At 53.2% G+C, this 20190-nt stretch overlaps 1 protein-coding gene across 3 annotated transcripts in view; it reads right to left on the bottom strand.

Annotated features, from left to right (window-relative positions):
- Nucleotides 1–483: 483 nt before the first annotated feature.
- Nucleotides 484–20190, bottom strand: part of LOC115383254 (myocyte-specific enhancer factor 2C-like) — a 29240-nt gene continuing 9533 nt past the window's right edge. For 2 of the 3 annotated variants that reach the window (XM_030085378.1, XM_030085379.1), the window contains 9 exons: nucleotides 16110–16326; nucleotides 15063–15266; nucleotides 5863–6003; nucleotides 5589–5784; nucleotides 4571–4615; nucleotides 2655–2857; nucleotides 2082–2181; nucleotides 1800–1911; nucleotides 484–1271 (listed from right to left, as the gene is read on the bottom strand). In XM_030085378.1, coding sequence (XP_029941238.1) covers nucleotides 890–1271; nucleotides 1800–1911; nucleotides 2082–2181; nucleotides 2655–2857; nucleotides 4571–4615; nucleotides 5589–5784; nucleotides 5863–6003; nucleotides 15063–15266; nucleotides 16110–16163 — 1437 coding nt within the window. In that variant the 5' untranslated portion in view covers nucleotides 16164–16326 and the 3' untranslated portion in view covers nucleotides 484–889. The remainder of the gene's footprint in view (nucleotides 1272–1799; nucleotides 1912–2081; nucleotides 2182–2654; nucleotides 2858–4570; nucleotides 4616–5588; nucleotides 5785–5862; nucleotides 6004–15062; nucleotides 15267–16109; nucleotides 16327–20190) is intronic. The other variant, XM_030085380.1, reaches the window with a different exon arrangement.

The raw sequence follows: 20190 nt of genomic DNA on the forward strand, positions 1-20190 counted from the left end.
ATTTTTATTTAAATTAATTTAAATACTTCTTTGTACATTTATCTCAAGTCTGAATCTATTTGGGTGAAACGTTTTAAAACTGAAATTTCAAATTTCACTGAAAATTTAAACTTAAGTCATTTTCTTCTTCAGCCGTCGTTGATTTTTCTCTTAAACATGTTTTTTTATCACATTTTTGACATTTTTCCTTCAACATAAAAACTTAAAACGGAACCAAATTCTTTCAATAAATTCAATAATTTTTGTTCAAATTCTTAAATATAATCACGTTTCTTCGAAATAAACATTATTCTAATTCTTGCACTTTTAATGTTTTTTTTTAAATGTGAAATTAGTTTGCCAAAAAAAAAAAAAAAAGAAAAATTGAAATAAATTTTGTTTGGAGTCAACTTTTCATTATTTTTTTCAAAAGTTAAATTTTTTTTCTCAATTTGAATTTTGACTAAATATTCTTTCATTTTTTTTACTTTTTAAGAAATCCTTGGCATTCCTCTGTCGTCTCATTATTTATTCATTTCATCCTAATTTTTTAAATTTACTTATTGTATTTCAAATATTGAAATATATTTCAGAAATGTAACTTTTTTCTCAATATTTGGACTTTATTAAAATGTAGTTTTCCGTCTCAATGTAAATATTTTTCACAACTTCTTTTTCCAAAAATACAATTTTTTTCTCCTTCTCTAAGATAAAAAACTTTAGAGTTTTTCCGGTTCTCTGGACGGAGCGTCGCGCTCGGCGGGTTTCGAACTCACGTTGGGGGAGGAGCTTCGGTCTGAGGCATGGCCCCGCCCCCCACAGAAATCCTGCCCACTCAGAACAGGAAGAGGAATAATAACACTCGAAGGTAACTGTGGTGGCCCCGCCCCCTCCCCGTGGCCCCGCCCCCTCATGTGGCCCAGCCCTCCGACAGCCTCATGCGCTTCACCGACGGGCTGCGGCGGCCGTCCGGCAGCAGGAAGCCCTCGTTGCCGTGGCGATCATCGCGCTCCTCGCCGCCCTCGTACGAGCCGCAGCTGGACGCGCTGTCGGCGGGGGACCGGCCCGGCCCCGGGGGGCCCCGGCCCGGATCCAGGGGGCCCAGGGGGCCCCGGCCCGGATCCAGGGGGCCCTGGCCCGTCATGGTCATTGACGCCAGGTACCCGGTGGAGGACACGCCCCCTCCCCCGAGCCCCGACCCCACCATCCCCAGGCCTCGGTCCCGCGGCGGGGAGGCCGGCTCGGACTTGATGTGCAGGTTCTGGTTCAGGTTGGAGTTCTGGCACAGGTTCCTGCAGGGACACAGAGGACGCCGTCTTTAACCTGGCTGTGGGAGGAACCTGTTCCTGCACTCCTGGCCCCGCCCACAAAACTCAGGTTCAGGCCGGAGGCTCCCAGTGGGCCTCTACAGTCGGACCGTCAGTCAGACGGAGGTTACATCATCCACAGCTGACAGTCAGACGGAGAACAGAGAACTGGAACCTGACAAGATCAGAGATAAAACAGCTTCTGATAATAAAACCATAAATAAAGTTAACTGAATAAAACCATAAATAAATAAAGTCCTCTGAATGAAGTCACTTAAAAGGGGCGTGGTCTGTCTGAAGGGGCGGGGTCTGTTTAGGAGGGCCTGAGGGACTCTGAGGAGGGACCGGTTCCTTCAGGACACTGATGTTCAAAGAGCTCCCTCTAGTGGACAGTCATGGAAATAACATTCCAGAGAGAGAGGGAGAGAGAGAGAGAGAGAGAGAGAGGGAGCGAGAGAGAGAGAGAGAGAGAGACAGAGAGAGAGAGAGAGGGAGAGAGAGGACCAGACTCACCCCATGTGTCCCAGACTCTGGATCTGCTGCTGCTGCCAGGTCGACATCGAGGAACCAAGACCGGACCCACCGAACCCTGATAGGGAGGTGAGGTCCGACCCCAGGGAGAACTCTGGGGGCCAAAGGTCATCCGTGGTTATTTTATTCTCTATTCCAAACATGCTGATCCGAAGTAAATCAACATTTTCTATTGAAATGAATCCAAATATCAATATCCATCTGGATTGGTTGATTGGAACTGTGGCCACGCCCCCCATGGCCACGCCCCCCTGCTGACCTCACCTGTGCCGAAGGAGGACAGCGCCGATGGGTATCCGTCCAGCGGCGAGACGGCCGGCGTGGAGAGAGTCTGAGCGCTCTGGGAGTGGCCGATCCTCTGGGTCTGCAGAGAGACCAGGATTAGTCTGGGCTTAGTCTGGGTTTAGTCTGAGGTTTAATCAGAGGATTAATCTGAGGATTAATTTGAGGTTTAGTCTGAGGCTTATGCTGAATCCCATTTCCCCCCTTAGCCCCCCCCCCCCCCCCCCCCCCCCCCCCCCCCCCCCCCCCCCCCCAATGGTCGGAGGGGTTTACTTTCGGCCCTACGCCTTAGCACTCCGTTTCATAAGGGGAGGGCTAGAAAGAGAAATGGGATTGGGCCTTAGCCTGAGGTTTAGTTTGAGACCTAAACTGAGGCTTAATCTGAGGTTTAATCTGAGGTTTAATAAGGAAACTTCCTGTTTTTGGGGTCAGGGGTCGAACCGGGGTTCTTTGTGAGGAGCTACTCAGAGTCCTCACACTGCAGCGTTAGAACAGAGTCAGTTAGTGGCGGCAATCGGACCGGGTTACCGGCTCGGAGCCGGTCCTGGGACTCACCGCGGCGGGGGCGGCGGCCTTGCTGGCCGGCGGCAGCAGCGTCCTCAGCTCCGGCTTGCGGTTCAGGCTCAGGCTCGGGGTCAGGCTCGGGGTCAGGCTCGGGGTCAGGCTCGGGGGATTCTTGTCCTGCAAGGTCTTGGAGACGCCTCCGGAGGGGGGCAGCAGACCGGGAGAGGGGCAGTGGCTGCTGTAGCTGCCGTTCCCTGAACAGAGAGACGACGATGGAGGACATGAGGCAGCAGAGAGAGACGAGGCCTGAAGCTGAGGATCCAGGTGTCAAATTACACCGGAGCATCAGGAGAGGACTACTACAGATCACCGTGAGTCCAACCCACCACAAGAGAACAAGGTAACTGAGTCCACAGGTAGAATGTGAAGGGTGGTTAAATAGCAGCGTGATCATGCAAATGTGATATTGATCGTGATCATGCATATATGACCTCTGACCTCTGAGAAGGCCAGGAGCAGGTCTGGAGGCCCGGGGCGGGCAGAGCCGAGAGCCCAGGGCCCCAGGGCCCACCCAGATAGCATACGGATGTGGGCCACTTCAGGCAACAGTCTGGCACTGTAGGCATTCTTCTGGGCCACAAAAAACAGATGTAAGCCTAAACTGGCCCATGTGGTAAATACTACATTTGGCCCATACCTCATAAAACAAATATGGCCCATGTTTGGCAAATACGTGGCAGAGTAGGGAATAATTATTCTGTAGGTGAACCAAGGCTGGGCCACATATGGTTCGGCACACGTGGCCCACCTTTGCTGAAACTCATTTGGGCCACTTTTGGCCGAAAGACGGCAGTCAGCATCGACTAATCTGGATGTGAGCCCAAAGTGGCCCACATATGAGAAAATGCACATGGCCCATCTTTGCTGAAACACATTTAGGAAAGTTTTGGCCGAAAGACGGCAGTCAGCATCGACTAATCTGGATGTGAGCCTAAAGTGGGCCGCATGTAACATGGTGGGGTCCTTTGTGAAGTACAAATGTTGCAGGGCAAGAAAAGACAAGAAAAGCTATGTTAGTTTGCTTCTCTCATTGAACAGCTGTCCACTGTTACTTGCTCCTAGTTGTATCTACAATTTCAATTAGCAGACACTTTTGTCCAAAGCAACGTACAACAGATATAACATACAACCATTACACTCAAGAGCTTGTGGCGGCCAAGCGTTCATAGCGACGTCGCTTTTTGATCCTTCGATGTCGGCTCTTCCTATCATTGTGAAGCAGAATTCACCAAGCGTTGGATTGTTCACCCACTAATAGGGAACGTGAGCTGGGTTTAGACCGTCGTGAGACAGGTTAGTTTTACCCTGCTGATGATGTGTTGTTGCAATAGTAATCCTCCTGGGGGGGGGGGGGGCACCCCGAGATCCAGGCCATCACAACCACCCAACCTGGAAACGGGGGTGTAGAAGGCGCCATTGCCCACTCCTCCCCCCCACTCATGAGTGTTGAAGTACATATTGATTGCGATTAAAATTGAGGGGCAGCAACCACACCGTGCCGCGAGCGAGGCCAGGCGAGGTGAACAGCCCCACCCCCGACACGCCGTGCCCAGCCCCCAGATGTGTGTTTGTATATATTTGGTCGTGTTAGATGACTCAGTGCAGTTAAGACTGAGAGGCGAGCCACCGAAGGGTGGAGTGATTGAGGCCACTCAGACAGCGGAGGAGAGCGGGGTCCGGGGATGACGTTTAGGGGGAAGAGAACTACCCCCCAGAGGGCGAACCACAGTCGGTAGAAGGTGCCCTCGTCACCCAGGAGCCCCACGACGAAGGACAGGGCCAGGAGCGCTGCCCCCCCGCCAACCGGGAACCAGGGCGAACGGCGACCATAGCCAGAGAGCCACTGACCCAAGAAGCCCCTACCCATCATGCATCAGGAGGAGGGAAGGACAGAGGCGGAGTCTTACCCATGCTGGACACCATGGAGTTGGTCAGCTCTGCTGCCATCAGTCCTGCAGAAACACAAACAGCTGCTGCTGTGAGACGGACGTGACTGACAGCGAGAGAGCCTCACTGAGGCTGCTGCTGCTGCTGCTGACACTAACGCTGCTGATGCTGCTGTTGATGCTAATGCTGCTGATGCTAACGCTGCTGCTGCTGCTGCTGATGCTAACGCTGCTGATGCTAACGCTGCTGCTGCTGTTGCTGATGCTAACGCTGCCGATTCTGCTGATGATGCTAATGCTGATGATGCTAACGCTGCTGATGATGCTAATGCTGCTGATGCTGCTGATGCTAACGCTGAAGCTAACGCTGCTGATGCTAACGCTACTGATGCTAACGCTGAAGCTCACGCTGCTGATGGCAATGCTGCTGATGCTGCTGTTGATGCTAATGCTGCTGATGCTAACGCTGAAGCTCACGCTGCTGATGCTGCTGGTGGTGCTGCTGCTGCTGCTACTGATGGTAATGCTGGAGCTAACACTTCTGATGCTGCTGGTGATGATCCTGATGCTAATGCTGAAACTAATGCTGCTGATGCTAACACTGCTGATGCTAATGCTGGTGCTAACGCAGCTTGTGCTGCAGATGATACTGGTGATGCTAAAGCTGCTGATGCTACTGCTGATGCTAATGCTGCTGGTGGTGTTCCTTATGTTAACGATGCTTATGCTAACACAGATACATGTGATCCAAATGATAATCCTGCTGCTGATGGTCCTGATGCTAACGCTTCTGATGCTAATGCTACAGACTCTGATACTGCTGGTGACGATCCTGATGCTCATGCTGCTGCTGCTTATATTGGTGATGCTAATGGTGCTGGTGATGGTTCTGATGCTAATGCCACTGATGCTAACGCTGCTGATTGCAATGTTGCTGATGCTAATACTGCTAGTGGTGGTTGCAATGCTAATGCCGCTGATGCTCATTCTGCTGGTAAGGGGAATAATGCTAGTGCTGCTGATGCTAATGCTAGCGGACCTGCGCTGCCAGTGCTGGGGGGCCTCTGGGGGGACATGCTGGTCCTCTGCAGGCCGGAGTGAGACAGCGGCAGCAGGCTGTGGCTCCCCAGGCTGCCGCCGCCGCCGCCGAGGCCCTGGTGGGAGTAGAGCAGGCCGCCGGGGGCACCGCCCGGGACCGGCACCGCCATGTCGTAGCCGGAGGGGGGCAGACCCTGCTGGACGGACAGGAGAGCCGCGTCAGTCCTCCGGACCACCGGGGACGGGCGGACAGGCGGACAGTCGGGACGACTCACGCAGAGCCGCTGCCGGCCGACCAGCAGCTCCAGGTCGTCGCTCATCTTCCGGAACTTGTCATCTGACTCGGGGCTCTGGCCGGCAGAGTCGTCCTCCAGGTCGGGGCTGTCGCAGCCGTTCAGGCCCTTCTTACGCAGCGTCTACACACACACGCACGCACGCACGCACGCACGCACGCACACACAAACCACACACACACACACACACACACACACACACACACACACACACACACACACACACAATCACCTCATCAGCATCTGGAGTTTCCCTTGAAGCACACATTTGACCACATGAGGGCGCCATCACAGCAGGTTTCCCCAGCAGAGGCTGTGAGCGCAGCACAGACGTGTGTGTGTGTGTGTGTGTGTGTGTGTGTGTGTGTGTGTGTGTGTGTGTGTGTGTGTGTGTGTGTATGTGTGTGTGTATGTCTCCCTCCACAGATCGTTATCTGGCTCTGTCAGCAGTCGTATCACAGTCCAGACATCCCAGTCATGCCCACCTGTTGGGGTTGAGAGGGGTGGGGGGTGAGTGTGAGGGTGTGTGTGTGTGTGTGTGTGTGTGTGTGTGGTGGGGGGGGGGGTGTAGGGGGGTGGGGGGAGCAGGGTGGAGGAGTGGGCGCGGCACACAGGGACGGCCGTAGAAGGCTATTTTTCACTCCAGTCACTCCTGACACTCCCTCACTATCTGACAGTCTGGACGCTGCATTAAAACACACACACACACACACACACACACACACACACACACACACACACACACACACACACACACACACACACACACACTGCCCTCCAGCTAAAGAAGCGTTTCTTATCTCAGAGTTCGACGGACCGAAGGAATCTAGAATCAAGAATCTGAATTTGTTTAGTTGTGTCACCGACAGTCACACCACCCTGACCCTGACCCTGACCCTGACCCCTGACCCCTGAGGTCAAAACCCAACCCTAACCCCTGGCTCCTGACCCTAACCCTAAGCCTGACTCCTAACCTCTGACCCCTGACCCTCACACACAGCAGAAGAACCAGAGAGTCAAGGTGTTCAGTCCCTCCATCCTCCACCTCTTATCCGGGTCCGGGTCTCAGGGCAGCAGTCTCAGCAGGCATGTCCAGACTTCCTGTCCCCGGACTTCCTGTCCCTGGACTTCCTGTCCCCAGACTTCCTGTGCCCGGACTCTTCCTCCAGCTCCTCTGGGAGGATCCCAAGACATTCCCGGTCCAGCTCGGAGACATGGTCTCTCCAGCGTGTCCTGGTCTTCCCCGGGGTCTCCTCCTGGTGGGACATGTCCAGAACTCCTCCCCAGGGGGTCCAGGAGGAGGTTCTGATCCTCATCCCCATCACTTCACACCGGGCTGCAGACCGCCCCAGTGCATGATGGTCCAGATTGGATGGAGCCAACAGGACGACATCATCTGCAAAAAGCAGAGATGAAATCCTGTGGTCCCCGAACCGGACCCCCTCTGGACCCTGGCTGCTTCTAGAAATTCTGTCCATAAAGATTTTGAGCAGAACCGGAGACAAAGTCCAGCCCTGCTGGAGTCCAGGTCTGACTTACTGCCGGCATTGTGGACCAGATTGATACTGCGGACCAGACGGCCCTGAACAAGGGGCCCCGGACGCGGTCCAACGCCTTCTCCAAGTCCACAAAACACATGTGGACTGGTTGGGTGAACTCCCACGAGCCCTCGAGAACCCTATGGAGGGTCTAGAGCTGGTCCAGGGTTCCAGGACCAGAACCAAAACACCATCGTTCCTCCTGGATCGTGGTTGGACTATCAGTTGAATCCAGGACCTGGACCAGACTGTCCCAGGGAGGCTGAGGAGTCTGACCCACCTGTAGCTGGACCGCATCCTCTGGCCCCCCTTTTTAAAGCAGAACCAGCACCCTGGTCTGCCAGTCCAGGTTTTGTCCCCGACCGCCAGGCCATGTTCCAGAGACGAGTCCACAAGCCGCTGTGGCTCAGTGGGAGACCGGTCGTCCCACAATTTGGAGGATGTGAGTTCGATTCCCGTCTCCCCCTGTCTGCATGTCGAAGTGTCCTTGAGCAAGACGCTGAGCCCCGAAATCTACCTGAACAAGTGTAGAATTGTAGAAGACAGTCCTGAACGTCCAGAGACTGAAGAGACTCAGGAGAACCTCCTCCACCCCCGGTGCCTCGAGACCCAGGAGCTGACCCACCACCTCAGAGACCTCAGTCCACCTCGGGGCCCTCAGTCCAGATCAGAGACCTCAGTCCAGCTCTGATCCCCTCTGGACCCTGGTCCCAGAACCAGACCCCCTCAGTCCACCTCAGAGACCTCAGTCCACCTCGGAGACCTCAGTCCACCTCGGAGACCACAGCCTGGGTCTCGACGGTCTGAACCAGCTCAGGGTCCCTGTTAGTGAAGAACGATCCGCCGCCGGGTGAATCGTTCAGTTCCACTTCTGAATGACGGATCATCAACAAACAGGTTAAAGAAACCAGGATCCACCGATTCACAGCGAGCAGGAGGAGCCTGCTCTGCTTAAACCTAAACCTGCTGCTGTGTTTAAACCTAAACCTGCTGCTGTGTTTAAACCTAAACCTGCCGCTCTGCTTAAACCTAAACCTGCCGCTCTGTTTAAACCTAAACCTGCCGCTCTGTTTAAACCTAAACCTGCCGCTCTGTTTAAACCTAAACCTGCCGCTCTGTTTAAACCTAAACCTGCCGCTCTGCTTAAACCTAAACCTGCTGCTGTGTTTAAACCTAAACCTGCTGCTGTGTTTAAACCTAAACCTGCCGCTCTGCTTAAACCTAAACCTGCCGCTCTGTTTAAACCTAAACCTGCCGCTCTGCTTAAACCTAAACCTGCCGCTCTGTTTAAACCTAAACCTGCCGCTCTGTTTAAACCTAAACCTGCCGTTCTGTTTAAACCTGCCGCTCTGCTTAAACCTAAACCTGCCGCTCTGCTTAAACCTAAACCTGCCGCTCTGTTTAAACCTAAACCTGCCGCTCTGTTTAAACCTGCTGCTCTGTTTAAACCTAAACCTGCCGCTCTGCTTAAACCTAAACCTGCTGCTCTGTTTAAACCTAAACCTGCCGCTCTGTTTAAACCTAAACCTGCCGTTCTGTTTAAACCTGCCGCTCTGCTTAAACCTAAACCTGCCGCTCTGCTTAAACCTAAACCTGCTGCTGTGTTTAAACCTAAACCTGCCGCTCTGTTTAAACCTAAACCTGCCGCTCTGTTTAAACCTAAACCTGCCGCTCTGCTTAAACCTAAACCTGCTGCTGTGTTTAAACCTAAACCTGCTGCTGTGTTTAAACCTAAACCTGCCGCTCTGCTTAAACCTAAACCTGCCGCTCTGTTTAAACCTAAACCTGCCGCTCTGCTTAAACCTAAACCTGCCGCTCTGTTTAAACCTAAACCTGCCGCTCTGTTTAAACCTAAACCTGCCGTTCTGTTTAAACCTGCCGCTCTGCTTAAACCTAAACCTGCCGCTCTGCTTAAACCTAAACCTGCCGCTCTGTTTAAACCTAAACCTGCCGCTCTGTTTAAACCTGCCGCTCTGCTTAAACCTAAACCTGCCGCTCTGTTTAAACCTAAACCTGCCGCTCTGTTTAAACCTGCTGCTCTGTTTAAACCTAAACCTGCCGCTCTGTTTAAACCTGCCGCTCTGTTTAAACCTGCCGCTCTGTTTAAACCTAAACCTGCCGCTCTTCCCTCTGTGAGGCTGAAAACGGCTCCTGACGTTCCGTCATTAGAATCAAGTCCCTCAAAGCGAACGTTCTGCTGCATTAGAGAACCGCAGGAGCAGCGGTGTGATCGGTTGCTTCACACTGGTGTTCTCTGACGGTGGTTCTTAAAGTGTTTGGACTGTGGCGACTGCTGACTCTGAGCTGGGACCCCCTTCAGAGGGACTGGAGGTGGTCTGGACTAGTCTGGACTGGTCTGGAGAGTCCAGGACCACATGTCCAGGGTCTGAACTGGTTCTGAACTGAACCTGCAGAGTCTGACTGTTTCTGAACTCAGACGGGAAAAACAGGAGGAGGAAGAGGATCTGAGGGGAACTCAGACTGTTACTCACACACACACACACACACACACACACACACACACACACACACACACAGGCGGACCGTCATGCTCTATTCTTAGCCTGTTCTGGACTATTTTTAGAACGCTGCTGCTTTCCAGCCATTCAGAGCAGGGAACTGAGCAACACACACACACACACACACACACACACACACACACACACACACACACACACACACACACACTGGAAATAAGGTTAGCGGAGTAAAGTGAGGAATGCGACGCGCCTCCAGATCTAAAAATAGCAGCAAGGTTCCCAGACTGAGACAATAAACTGACACACACACACACACACACACACACACACACACACACACACACACACACACACACTCCAACACAAAGGAGCCTCTCATCAACCAAATTCCTCTCTGGTAAATATTTCGTTGGAGCAGTTTTTCTTTCATCAGCATCTCGCTGTCGATAAAAAACCTCCCCCAGTCACTAAAAACCTCCACCAGTCCCTAAAAAACCTCCACCAGTCACTAAAAACCTCCACCAGTCCCTAAAAAACCTCCACCAGTCACTAAAAAACCTCCACCAGTCCCTAAAAAACCTCCACCAGTCACTAAAAAACCTCCACCAGTCACTAAAAAACCTCCACCAGTCCCTAAAAAACCTCCACCAGTCACTAAAAACCTCCACCAGTCCCTAAAAAACCTCCACCAGTCCCTAAAAAACCTCCACCAGTCACTAAAAAACCTCCACCAGTCACTAAAAACCTCCAGCAGTCCCTAAAAAACCTCCACCAGTCCCTAAAAACCTCCACCAGTCCCTAAAAAACCTCCACCAGTCCCTAAAAAACCTCCACCAGTCACTAAAAAACCTCCACCAGTCACTAAAAACCTCCACCAGTCCCTAAAAAACCTCCACCAGTCACTAAAAACCTCCACCAGTCCCTAAAAAACCTCCACCAGTCACCAAAAAACCTCCACCAGTCCCTAAAAAACCTCCACCAGTCACTAAAAACCTCCACCAGTCCCTAAAAAACCTCCACCAGTCACTAAAAAACCTCCACCAGTCACTAAAAAACCTCCACCAGTCACTAAAAAACCTCCACCAGTCACTAAAAACCTCCAGCAGTCCATAAAGAGTCAGGTTCTGGACCAGCTGGTTAACTACTAGTTAACACAGGTTAGTTTGACCAGGGTGGTCCGGGTTCTGAGTCTGGACCAGATCTGAACTGGTTTTGGACTAGTTTGTTGTGGTTCTAGATCAGTTCTGGACTGGTCTGGACTGGTTTTAGCTGGTTGTGGTTCTGGAGACGTTTGCATGATCCTGCTCTGGAATCCACACCTGTAGAACCTGGACTTGGACCGGGTCCGGTCTGGGTCGGATCATTTTCAGCTGCTTTGGGATGAGATTGAAATAAATGGCGTCACGGCGGCGTCAGGTTGGCGCCGCATGATTCGTCGATCCAGCAGACAAACAGGAAGTGTCCGTCGGTCCAGACAGGAAGCTGCTTATCACTAAAGGGAGCGAGACCCGTTTCCACGGCAACAATTTCAAGCGACAATACAGGAGCTTTCTCTGTGTCTTGGGGTTCCGTCTCTATGACAACAGGGCTCAAAACAACTGGTTCCAAAGGCTCAGACTCCGTCTCCATGGGAACGGGAGACACTGTTGTTGTTCCTGATCAGTTCCTCTGACTGTTCACACCACATGTACAGGCGGTTTCCATGGAAACAGGGCAAACAAGACTCCCTGGATATGTGCCGAAGCCGTCTCCGTGGAAACGGAACTTTTCCTCAACTCTCATCCTGGATCTTCCTTTCAGAAAGGACATGAAAACAAAGGGTTTTCACCTGTCACCGTGGAAACGAGGCCTCGGGGTCGAGACTGTTAACCAGGGGTCATAGGTCAGGGGTCAGGAGTCATGGTGGGTCAAGGTGTGTGTTGGAGCTCCGATTACAGAGACCAGCTAAACGGGATTTATTGGGATTTATTCAACACACACACACACACACACACACACACACACACACACACACACACACACACACAAGGCTCCTCCTCTTTCAGTAACTCTCACTCAGGAGTAGGGGTGGGCGATATGGCAAAAATGTCATGTCACGATTTTTTAAAATCAATATCACGATCACAATTTTATCATGATTCTTTTTTATATTGATTTTTCTAGACTAATTTGTAAGTTTGACCATTTTTTCCCCAATGTTAAACATATAAAACGTATAAAATGTATTTAAACATGTCAAACCCTCAAAGAAAAAAAAAGAAAATTTAAACTAAAGAAACTGGATTTAATTCAAATAGTACAAGTTTTTTTCGAATCAAAATGTGCAATGAACACAAACATGAGTGCACTTTTGTAACACAAAAACTAAACACACCAAATAGATTATAAAAAAGGGTCAATAAAAATGCAAACTTAGCTGGTAACCCCTTAAGGGCAACAATTTAGAACAAAAACAATTTAACTTTAATATCTATAACCTGAGTGAAGAATACAGCTGCTTGAGAACAATTTTTTGTTCAGAGATCTGAGCTTTTATCTCCTTTTAAAAATGAGGTAAAAGATAATGAACAATAAAGTTACTTTTGCAACACAAAAATCTAAACACATCAAATAGCTTTTTAGCAGTTTTAATGGGATAAAGTTTTAATAGTTGCGCTATCTGACCACTAGAGGGCTCTGCCTCCATTGAAATGCAGCCCCTCATCATCCGTTAAACCAAAGACGTTCCACTACTGATCAGACTAAAGGTTCATTTCAGCTGTTAACTTGATGGTTTGTTCACTCAGTGTCTTTTCACATTTCTGTGATTTGTTGTATATAAAATCCCTCATGCTAGCTTGTGAACTGCTAGCGGTAGCTCGCTAGCTAGCGTTAGCATCAGTGCTCGCTTCAGCGTCTCTCCCTCCAACTTTTCGGGGTGTTTCTCTATGGCGGCTGGTCTCTTGATCTCCCGTCCTGCTGCTGTAAACCAGCTCTGCCTGACCCAGCCTCCACCCAGTCTCCACCAGCCTCCACCAGCCTCCACCAGCCTCCACCCAGCCTCCACCAGCCTCCACCCAGCCTCCACCCAGCCTCCACCAGCCTCCACCCAGCCTCCACCAGCCTCTACCCAGCCTCCACCCAGCCTCCACCAGCCTCCACCAGCCTCCACCAGCCTCCACCCAGCCTCCACACAGCCTCCACCAGCCTCCACCCAGCCTCCACCCAGCCTCCACACAGCCTCCACCCAGCCTCCACCCAGCCTCCACCAGCCTCCACCCAGCCTCCACCAGCCTCCACCCAGTCTCCACCAGCCTCCACCCAGCCTCCACCAGCCTCCACCCAGCCTCCACCCAGCCTCCACCAGCCTCCACCCAGCCTCCACCCAGCTTCCACCAGCCTCCACCCAGCCTCCACCAGCCTCCACCAGCCTCCACCCAGCCTCCACCAGCCTCCACCAGCCTCCACCCAGCCTCCACCCAGCCTCCACCAGCCTCCACCCAGCCTCCACCCAGTCTCCACCAGCCTCCACCAGCCTCCACCCAGCCTCCACCAGCCTCCACCAGCCTCCACCCAGCCTCCACCCAGCCTCTACCCAGCCTCCACCCAGCCTCCACCAGCCTCCACCAGCCTCCACCAGCCTCCACCCAGCCTCCACACAGCCTCCACCAGCCTCCACCCAGCCTCCACCCAGCCTCCACCAGCCTCCACCCAGCCTCCACCAGCCTCCACCCAGTCTCCACCAGCCTCCACCCAGCCTCCACCAGCCTCCACCCAGCCTCCACCCAGCCTCCACCAGCCTCCACCCAGCCTCCACCCAGCTTCCACCAGCCTCCACCCAGCCTCCACCAGCCTCCACCAGCCTCCACCCAGCCTCCACCAGCCTCCACCAGCCTCCACCCAGCCTCCACCCAGCCTCCACCAGCCTCCACACAGCCTCCACCAGCCTCCACCCAGCCTCCACCAGCCTCCACCAGCCTCCACCCAGCCTCCACCCAGCCTCCACCAGCCTCCACCAGCCTCTACCCAGCCTCCACCCAGCCTCCACCAGCCTCCACCAGCCTCCACCAGCCTCCACCCAGCCTCCACCAGCCTCCACCAGCCTCCACCCAGCCTCCACCCAGCCTCCACCAGCCTCCACCAGCCTCTACCCAGCCTCCACCCAGCCTCTACCAGCCTCCACCAGCCTCCACCCAGCCTCCACCCAGCAGCAGCTCCAGGCAGAGAAGCTCCACAGCGCTCTGCTCGCTGTTAGCTGCCTTCACGTCCCTGAACGCAGCGCTGGCTGTGGCTGCGTTTTTTTTTTCCATCATCATTAATGTTGCTCCGCATGTATCTATTATGTATGTGGATAACTGCACTAGAGGGAATATTTAGTTGATATTATCTGAAGCTTTCAGGTAACATCATCACTCCAAAAAAATATTATATACAGGTGAAAAAAGAACGAGGAGGAGAACGTGCCCGACGATTTAACGATCTTTCTGATTTATGAGATCGTCTCGACGTTAAAATCCTTAACGATCTTATATCGTCATATCGCACACCCCTACTCAGGAGGAAAATCGATCCGTCAAAAAGTTTTCATTCCGTCAAACATCCGAGTTTCAGAGATGATACGGAGACAGAGCTGGAGCTGCGATGGACGAGCATCCAATCAGAGAGCAGAGTCAGACAAACCAGCGTCCAATCAGAGAACAGAGTCAGTCACACACATCCAATCAGAGAGCAGAGCCAGTCACACACATCCAATCAGAGAGCAGAGCCAGTCACACACATCCAATCAGAGAGCAGAGCCAGTCACACACATCAAAACATCCACAGGCGGCCTGATTCATCCCGAGGTCGTCCAAGGTCACCACAGGCGGCCGTCTGGCCTGAGGTGGTGAGATTCAGCCCCAGGCGGCGACCTGAGGCGACCTGAGGCGACCTGAGGTGACCTGAGGTGACCTGAGGTGACCTGAGGCGACCTGAGGCGGCCTGAGGCGACCTGAGGCGACCTGAGGCGGCCTGAGGCGACCTGAGGCGACCTGAGGCGGCCTGAGGTGACCTGAGGCGACCTGAGGCGACCTGAGGCGACCTGAGGCGGCCTGAGGCGACCTGAGGCGACCTGAGGTGACCTGAGGTGACCTGAGGTGACATGCGGTGGCGCGCGGCGGCGGCGGCGGGCGGGGCGTCCACTCACGTCCAGGATGTCGGCGTTGGTGCGGCTCTCGTGCGGCTCGTTGTACTCGGTGTACTTGAGCAGCACCTTGTCCATGTCGGTGCTGGCGTACTGGAACAGCCGGTTGGCGCTGTTGAAGACGATGAGCGCGATCTCACAGTCGCACAGCACGCTCAGCTCGTACGCCTTCTTCATCAGCCCGAACTTCCGCTTGGTGAACGTCACCTGCCGGGGCACCACCGAAGAAGAACCGTCACACACAACACACACACACACCACCGAGAAGAACCGTCACACACAACACACACACACACCACCGAGAAGAACCGTCACACACAACACACACACCACCGAGAAGAACCGTCACACACAACACACACACCACTGAAGAAGAACCGTCAGACACAACACACACACCACCGAAGAAGAACCATCACACACAACACACACACCACTGAAGAAGAACCGTCACACACAACACACACACCACCGAAGAAGAACCGTCACACACAACACACACACCACCGAGAAGAACCGTCACACACAACACACACACACACCACCGAGAAGAACCGTCACACACAACACACACACCACCGAAGAAGAACCGTCAGACACAACACACACACCACCGAAGAAGAACCGTCAGACACAACACACACACCACCGAAGAAGAACCGTCAGACACAACACACACACCACCGAAGAAGAACCGTCACACACAACACACACACCACCGAAGAAGAACCGTCAGACACAACACACACACCACCGAAGAAGAACCGTCAGACACAACACACACACCACTGAGAAGAACCGTCACACACAAACCACCGCTTGGACTCAGTGACACCTCTGAACACCATGGCCTGAGGACACTTGCGTCCCCTGCTGGTGAGCAGCGCTGTGGCCCGTCTGGACCTGCTGGTCCCCTGTCTGGGGACGGTCTGCCGTCCAGCGCCGGGGACAGACTGAACATGGAGGACGAGTCTCAGCGAGCCCAGAGCTTGACGTGTCCACGCCGAGCAGTTCCAGACGTTCTCCTGTTAGAACCCGGCCGGGACTTACGTGTCGGTTCCGTTCATCCATGATCCGAGCGATCTGGATCTTCTTCCTCCCCATCTTAATTCTCCTTGGTTCTCCTCCTCAGTTCTCCTCGGTTCTCCTCGGTTCTCCTCCTCGGTTCTCCTCCGGAACGTCTTCTGCAGGTTCTCCTGTCTTTCTGCTGCTTCAGTTATTGCAAGGTTCCGTCGTCACGTCTCAGGAGCCAACTGCTGGACGGGACCTAAAGAACCAACAGAACCACACGGAACGTCAGCCTGAAGAACCAACAGAACCAACAGAACCACACGGAACGTCAGCCTGAAGAACCAACAGAACCACACGGAGGAGAGAACTTGGTGGAACCAGCCCAAAACGCGCATGAGCTTGGATCTGAATCTAGTCTGAACCAGTGTGAACCAGTCACAGCCAGTTCCAAACCACTTCACATCAAAGTGTGATCATGGTTTCAAACCAGTCTGAACCGGATCCAGAACCAGGTCTGAGTCCGGTTCAGAGCCGGTCTCAGAGTCCAGTCTGAACCGGACCCAGAACCAGGCCTGAGCTGATCTCAGAGTCCAGGTGAGTCCAGCTGAACTGGGTCAGCCGGACGGTGAGACAAAAAAATGACAGTGTGAAAAGGTTCCGCCTCCGTTGTTGTGGAAACGGGAAATTGCTCAGCTCAGCAGGAAAGCGAGGCGTTGTCATGGAAACGGGGCCGGAGGAACCCGGAGGACATGGGGACGTCTGTCCTCATCTGCTCTTCTGCAGCTGATTGGACGATGCCTGGTCCCGGCTCCGCCCATCAGGACACGCCCACTACTGAGTCGACCAATCACATCGACAGTTGATGTTTTACTGCCTCATATCGCACACACACACACACACACACACACACACACACACAGGAGGCTGTTGGCAGCGTAGCCAGAGGAGTGATGGACTGATGAAGATGATGATGATGATGAAGGTGTGCTTGCTAATAGGAGGAAAATGTGGGCGGAGCTTCATTCTGTCAGTCCTTTTAATCAACTTCATTATTCAACATGTAGCATGTAGCATGTAGCATGTAGCATGTAGCGTGTAGCATGTAGCATGGCTGGGAGTAAGGTCCCTTCGACCAGCTGTTTTCCACCATCAAACCCGAGACCGACGCAAAACCAAGACTTTAACAAAGACTGAGTCAAGACCCAGACCAAGACCTGAAGGCACCCAGACCGGGTCCAGACCGGGTCCAGACTGGGTCCAGACCACAGCTGCTCTGGTCTGGAGCTCTGTCAGCAGCTCGTCCTGAGACCCAGCAAGATCTGCAGAGAGAGTGACCAGGCCTGAGAACACCGCTCCACCCAGGACAACACCAACAGGACAACACCGACAGGACAACACCAACAGGACAACGCCGACAGGACAACGCTGACAGGACAACACCGACAGGACAACAGCGTCAGGACAACACCGACAGGACAACACCAACAGGACAACAGCGTCAGGACAACACCATCAGGACAACACCGACAGGACAACAGCGTCAGGACAACACCATCAGGACAACACCGACAGGACAACAGCGTCACGACAACACCGTCAAGACAACAGCGTCAGGACAACAGCATCAGGACAACACCGACAGGACAACAGCGTCAGGACAACACCGACAGGACAACAGCGTCACGACAACACCGACAGGACAACAGCGTCAAGACAACAGCGTCAGGACAACAGCATCAGGACAACACCGACAGGACAACAGCGTCAGGACAACACCGACAGGACAACACCAACAGCACAACACCGACAGGACAACAGCGTCAGGACAACACTGACAGGACAAAAGCGTCAGGACAACAGCGTCAGGACAAAAGCGTCAGGACAACACCGTCAGGACAACACCGTCAGGACAACACCGACAGGACAACAGCGTCACGACAACACCGACAGGACAACAGCATCAAGACAACAGCGTCAGGACAACAGCATCAGGACAACACCGACAGGACAACAGCGTTTAAATTCAGAGCCTCGCTCAGGAGGAGGGAGTTTTCATCAGGAAATCAAAAATCAGGAAGCAGCGTCTCTCTCACACACACACACACACACACACACACACACACACACACACACACACACACACACACACACACACACACACACACACACACACACACACACACACACACACACCGGCTACTTCCAGCCTCTGGTGTAAAACAGAACTCCAAAATTAAAAGTTGAACTTTTGACCCCGAGCAGCAGACAGAGCAGTGACTGTCTCTCTTTCTCTCCTCAGCTGCTCCCTCGCTCGCCCCAGGCGTCGTTTCCACGGCAACACTTCAGGAGGAAACACAGCGTTTTTACGTGTTTGTCTCAGAAAAGATTCACTTTCACACGGCAACACCGAGAAAACCAGGTCTGTTTCCATGGAAACGTCAGAAACACCGAAAACCACGGAGGTGGTGGATGTTCTCAACTGAGCAGGACACCAGGACCAGGACCAGGACCAGTATCAGGATCAGGACCAGGATCAGGACCAGAGTTTAAACCATCATTAAGGAGACAGAAGTTGAGTGTTTTCCAGAAGTTCCAGACTGGCCCCTCAGGAGAACCGCATCGTTTCTGACTGAAGGTGGAGGAAGGTGGAGGAGTGTCAGGCTAATGGAGGGTGGAGGTTCTTCAGGTCTTCTGAATGGATGAAAGTTTAACCAGCAGAAGATGACACCACAGAGATGTGTCCTCGCCCCCCTCCTGTCCTCTCTGCAGCCCCGTCCACTCCACCAGCACCATGATCTAGTTTGCCGAGGACTCCACCGTCGTAGGACTCGTCGTAGGACTCGTCGTAGGACTCGTCGTAGGACTCATCGCAGACGAGAAGTCGGCCGAAAGGGACGAGGTCCAGCTCCTGGTTCCAGGGTGTCTCAGTAACAGCCTGGACCTGAACACCAGCAAGACCAAGGAACTTTTTTTGGACTTCAGGAGGACCAAACACCCGGAGCGCCCCGTCCTCTGCAGGACAGGAAGTAGAGACGGGCAGAGGTTCAGATCCACCTGGCTGTTACCACCTCCTGCCATGAGGGGGCGGCGCAGCAAAGACCGGACGTCCTCAGGAAGCTGAAGGAGGCTCGCCTGTCCCCATGGAGAGTCTCCTGAGACAGCAGACTCACTCCTCTGGACTCACTCCATCACTCCTCCTCTGGACTCACTCCTTCACTCCTCTGGACTCACTCCTTCACTCCTCTGGACTCACTCCTTCACTCCTCCTCTGGACTCACTCCTTCACTCCTCTGGACTCACTCCTCCACTCCTCCTCTGGACTCACTCCTCCACTCCTCCTCTGGACTCACTCCTTCACTCCTCCTCTGGACTCACTCCTCCACTCCTCCTCTGGACTCACTCCTTCACTCCTCTGGACTCACTCCTTCACTCCCCCTCTGGACTCACTCCTTCACTCCTCCTCTGGACTCACTCCTCCACTCCTCTGGACTCACTCCTCCACTCCTCCTCTGGACTCACTCCTTCACTCCTCCTCTGGACTCACTCCTTCTGGACTCACTCTTTCACTCCTCTGGACTCACTCCTCCACTCCTCCTCTGGACTCACTCCTTCACTCCTCTGGACTCACTCCTTCACTCCTCCTCTGGACTCACTCCTTCACTCCTCCTCTGGACTCACTCCTTCTGGACTCACTCTTTCAGTCCTCTGGACTCACTCCTCCACTCCTCCTCTGGACTCACTCCTTCACTCCTCCTCTGGACTCACTCCTTCACTCCTCTGGACTCACTCCTCCTCTGGACTCACTCCTCCACTCCTCCTCTGGACTCACTCCGTCACTCCTCCTCTGGACTCACTCTTTAACTCCTCTGGACTCACTCCTTCACTCCTCCTTTGGACTCACTCCTTCACTCCTCTGGACTCACTCCTTCACTCCTCCTCTGGACTCACTCCTTCACTCCTCCTCTGGACTCACTCCTTCACTCCTCCTCTGGACTCAGTCTTTCACTCCTCTGGACTCAGTCCTCCACTTGACTCACTCTTTCACTCCTCTGGACTCACTCCTTCACTCCTCCTCTGGACTCACTCCTTCACTCCTCCTCTGGACTCACTCCTTCACTCC

The sequence above is a fragment of the Salarias fasciatus genome (genome assembly GCF_902148845.1).
Source record: "Salarias fasciatus chromosome 7 unlocalized genomic scaffold, fSalaFa1.1 super_scaffold_4, whole genome shotgun sequence".
Taxonomy (NCBI): Eukaryota; Metazoa; Chordata; class Actinopteri; order Blenniiformes; family Blenniidae; genus Salarias; species Salarias fasciatus.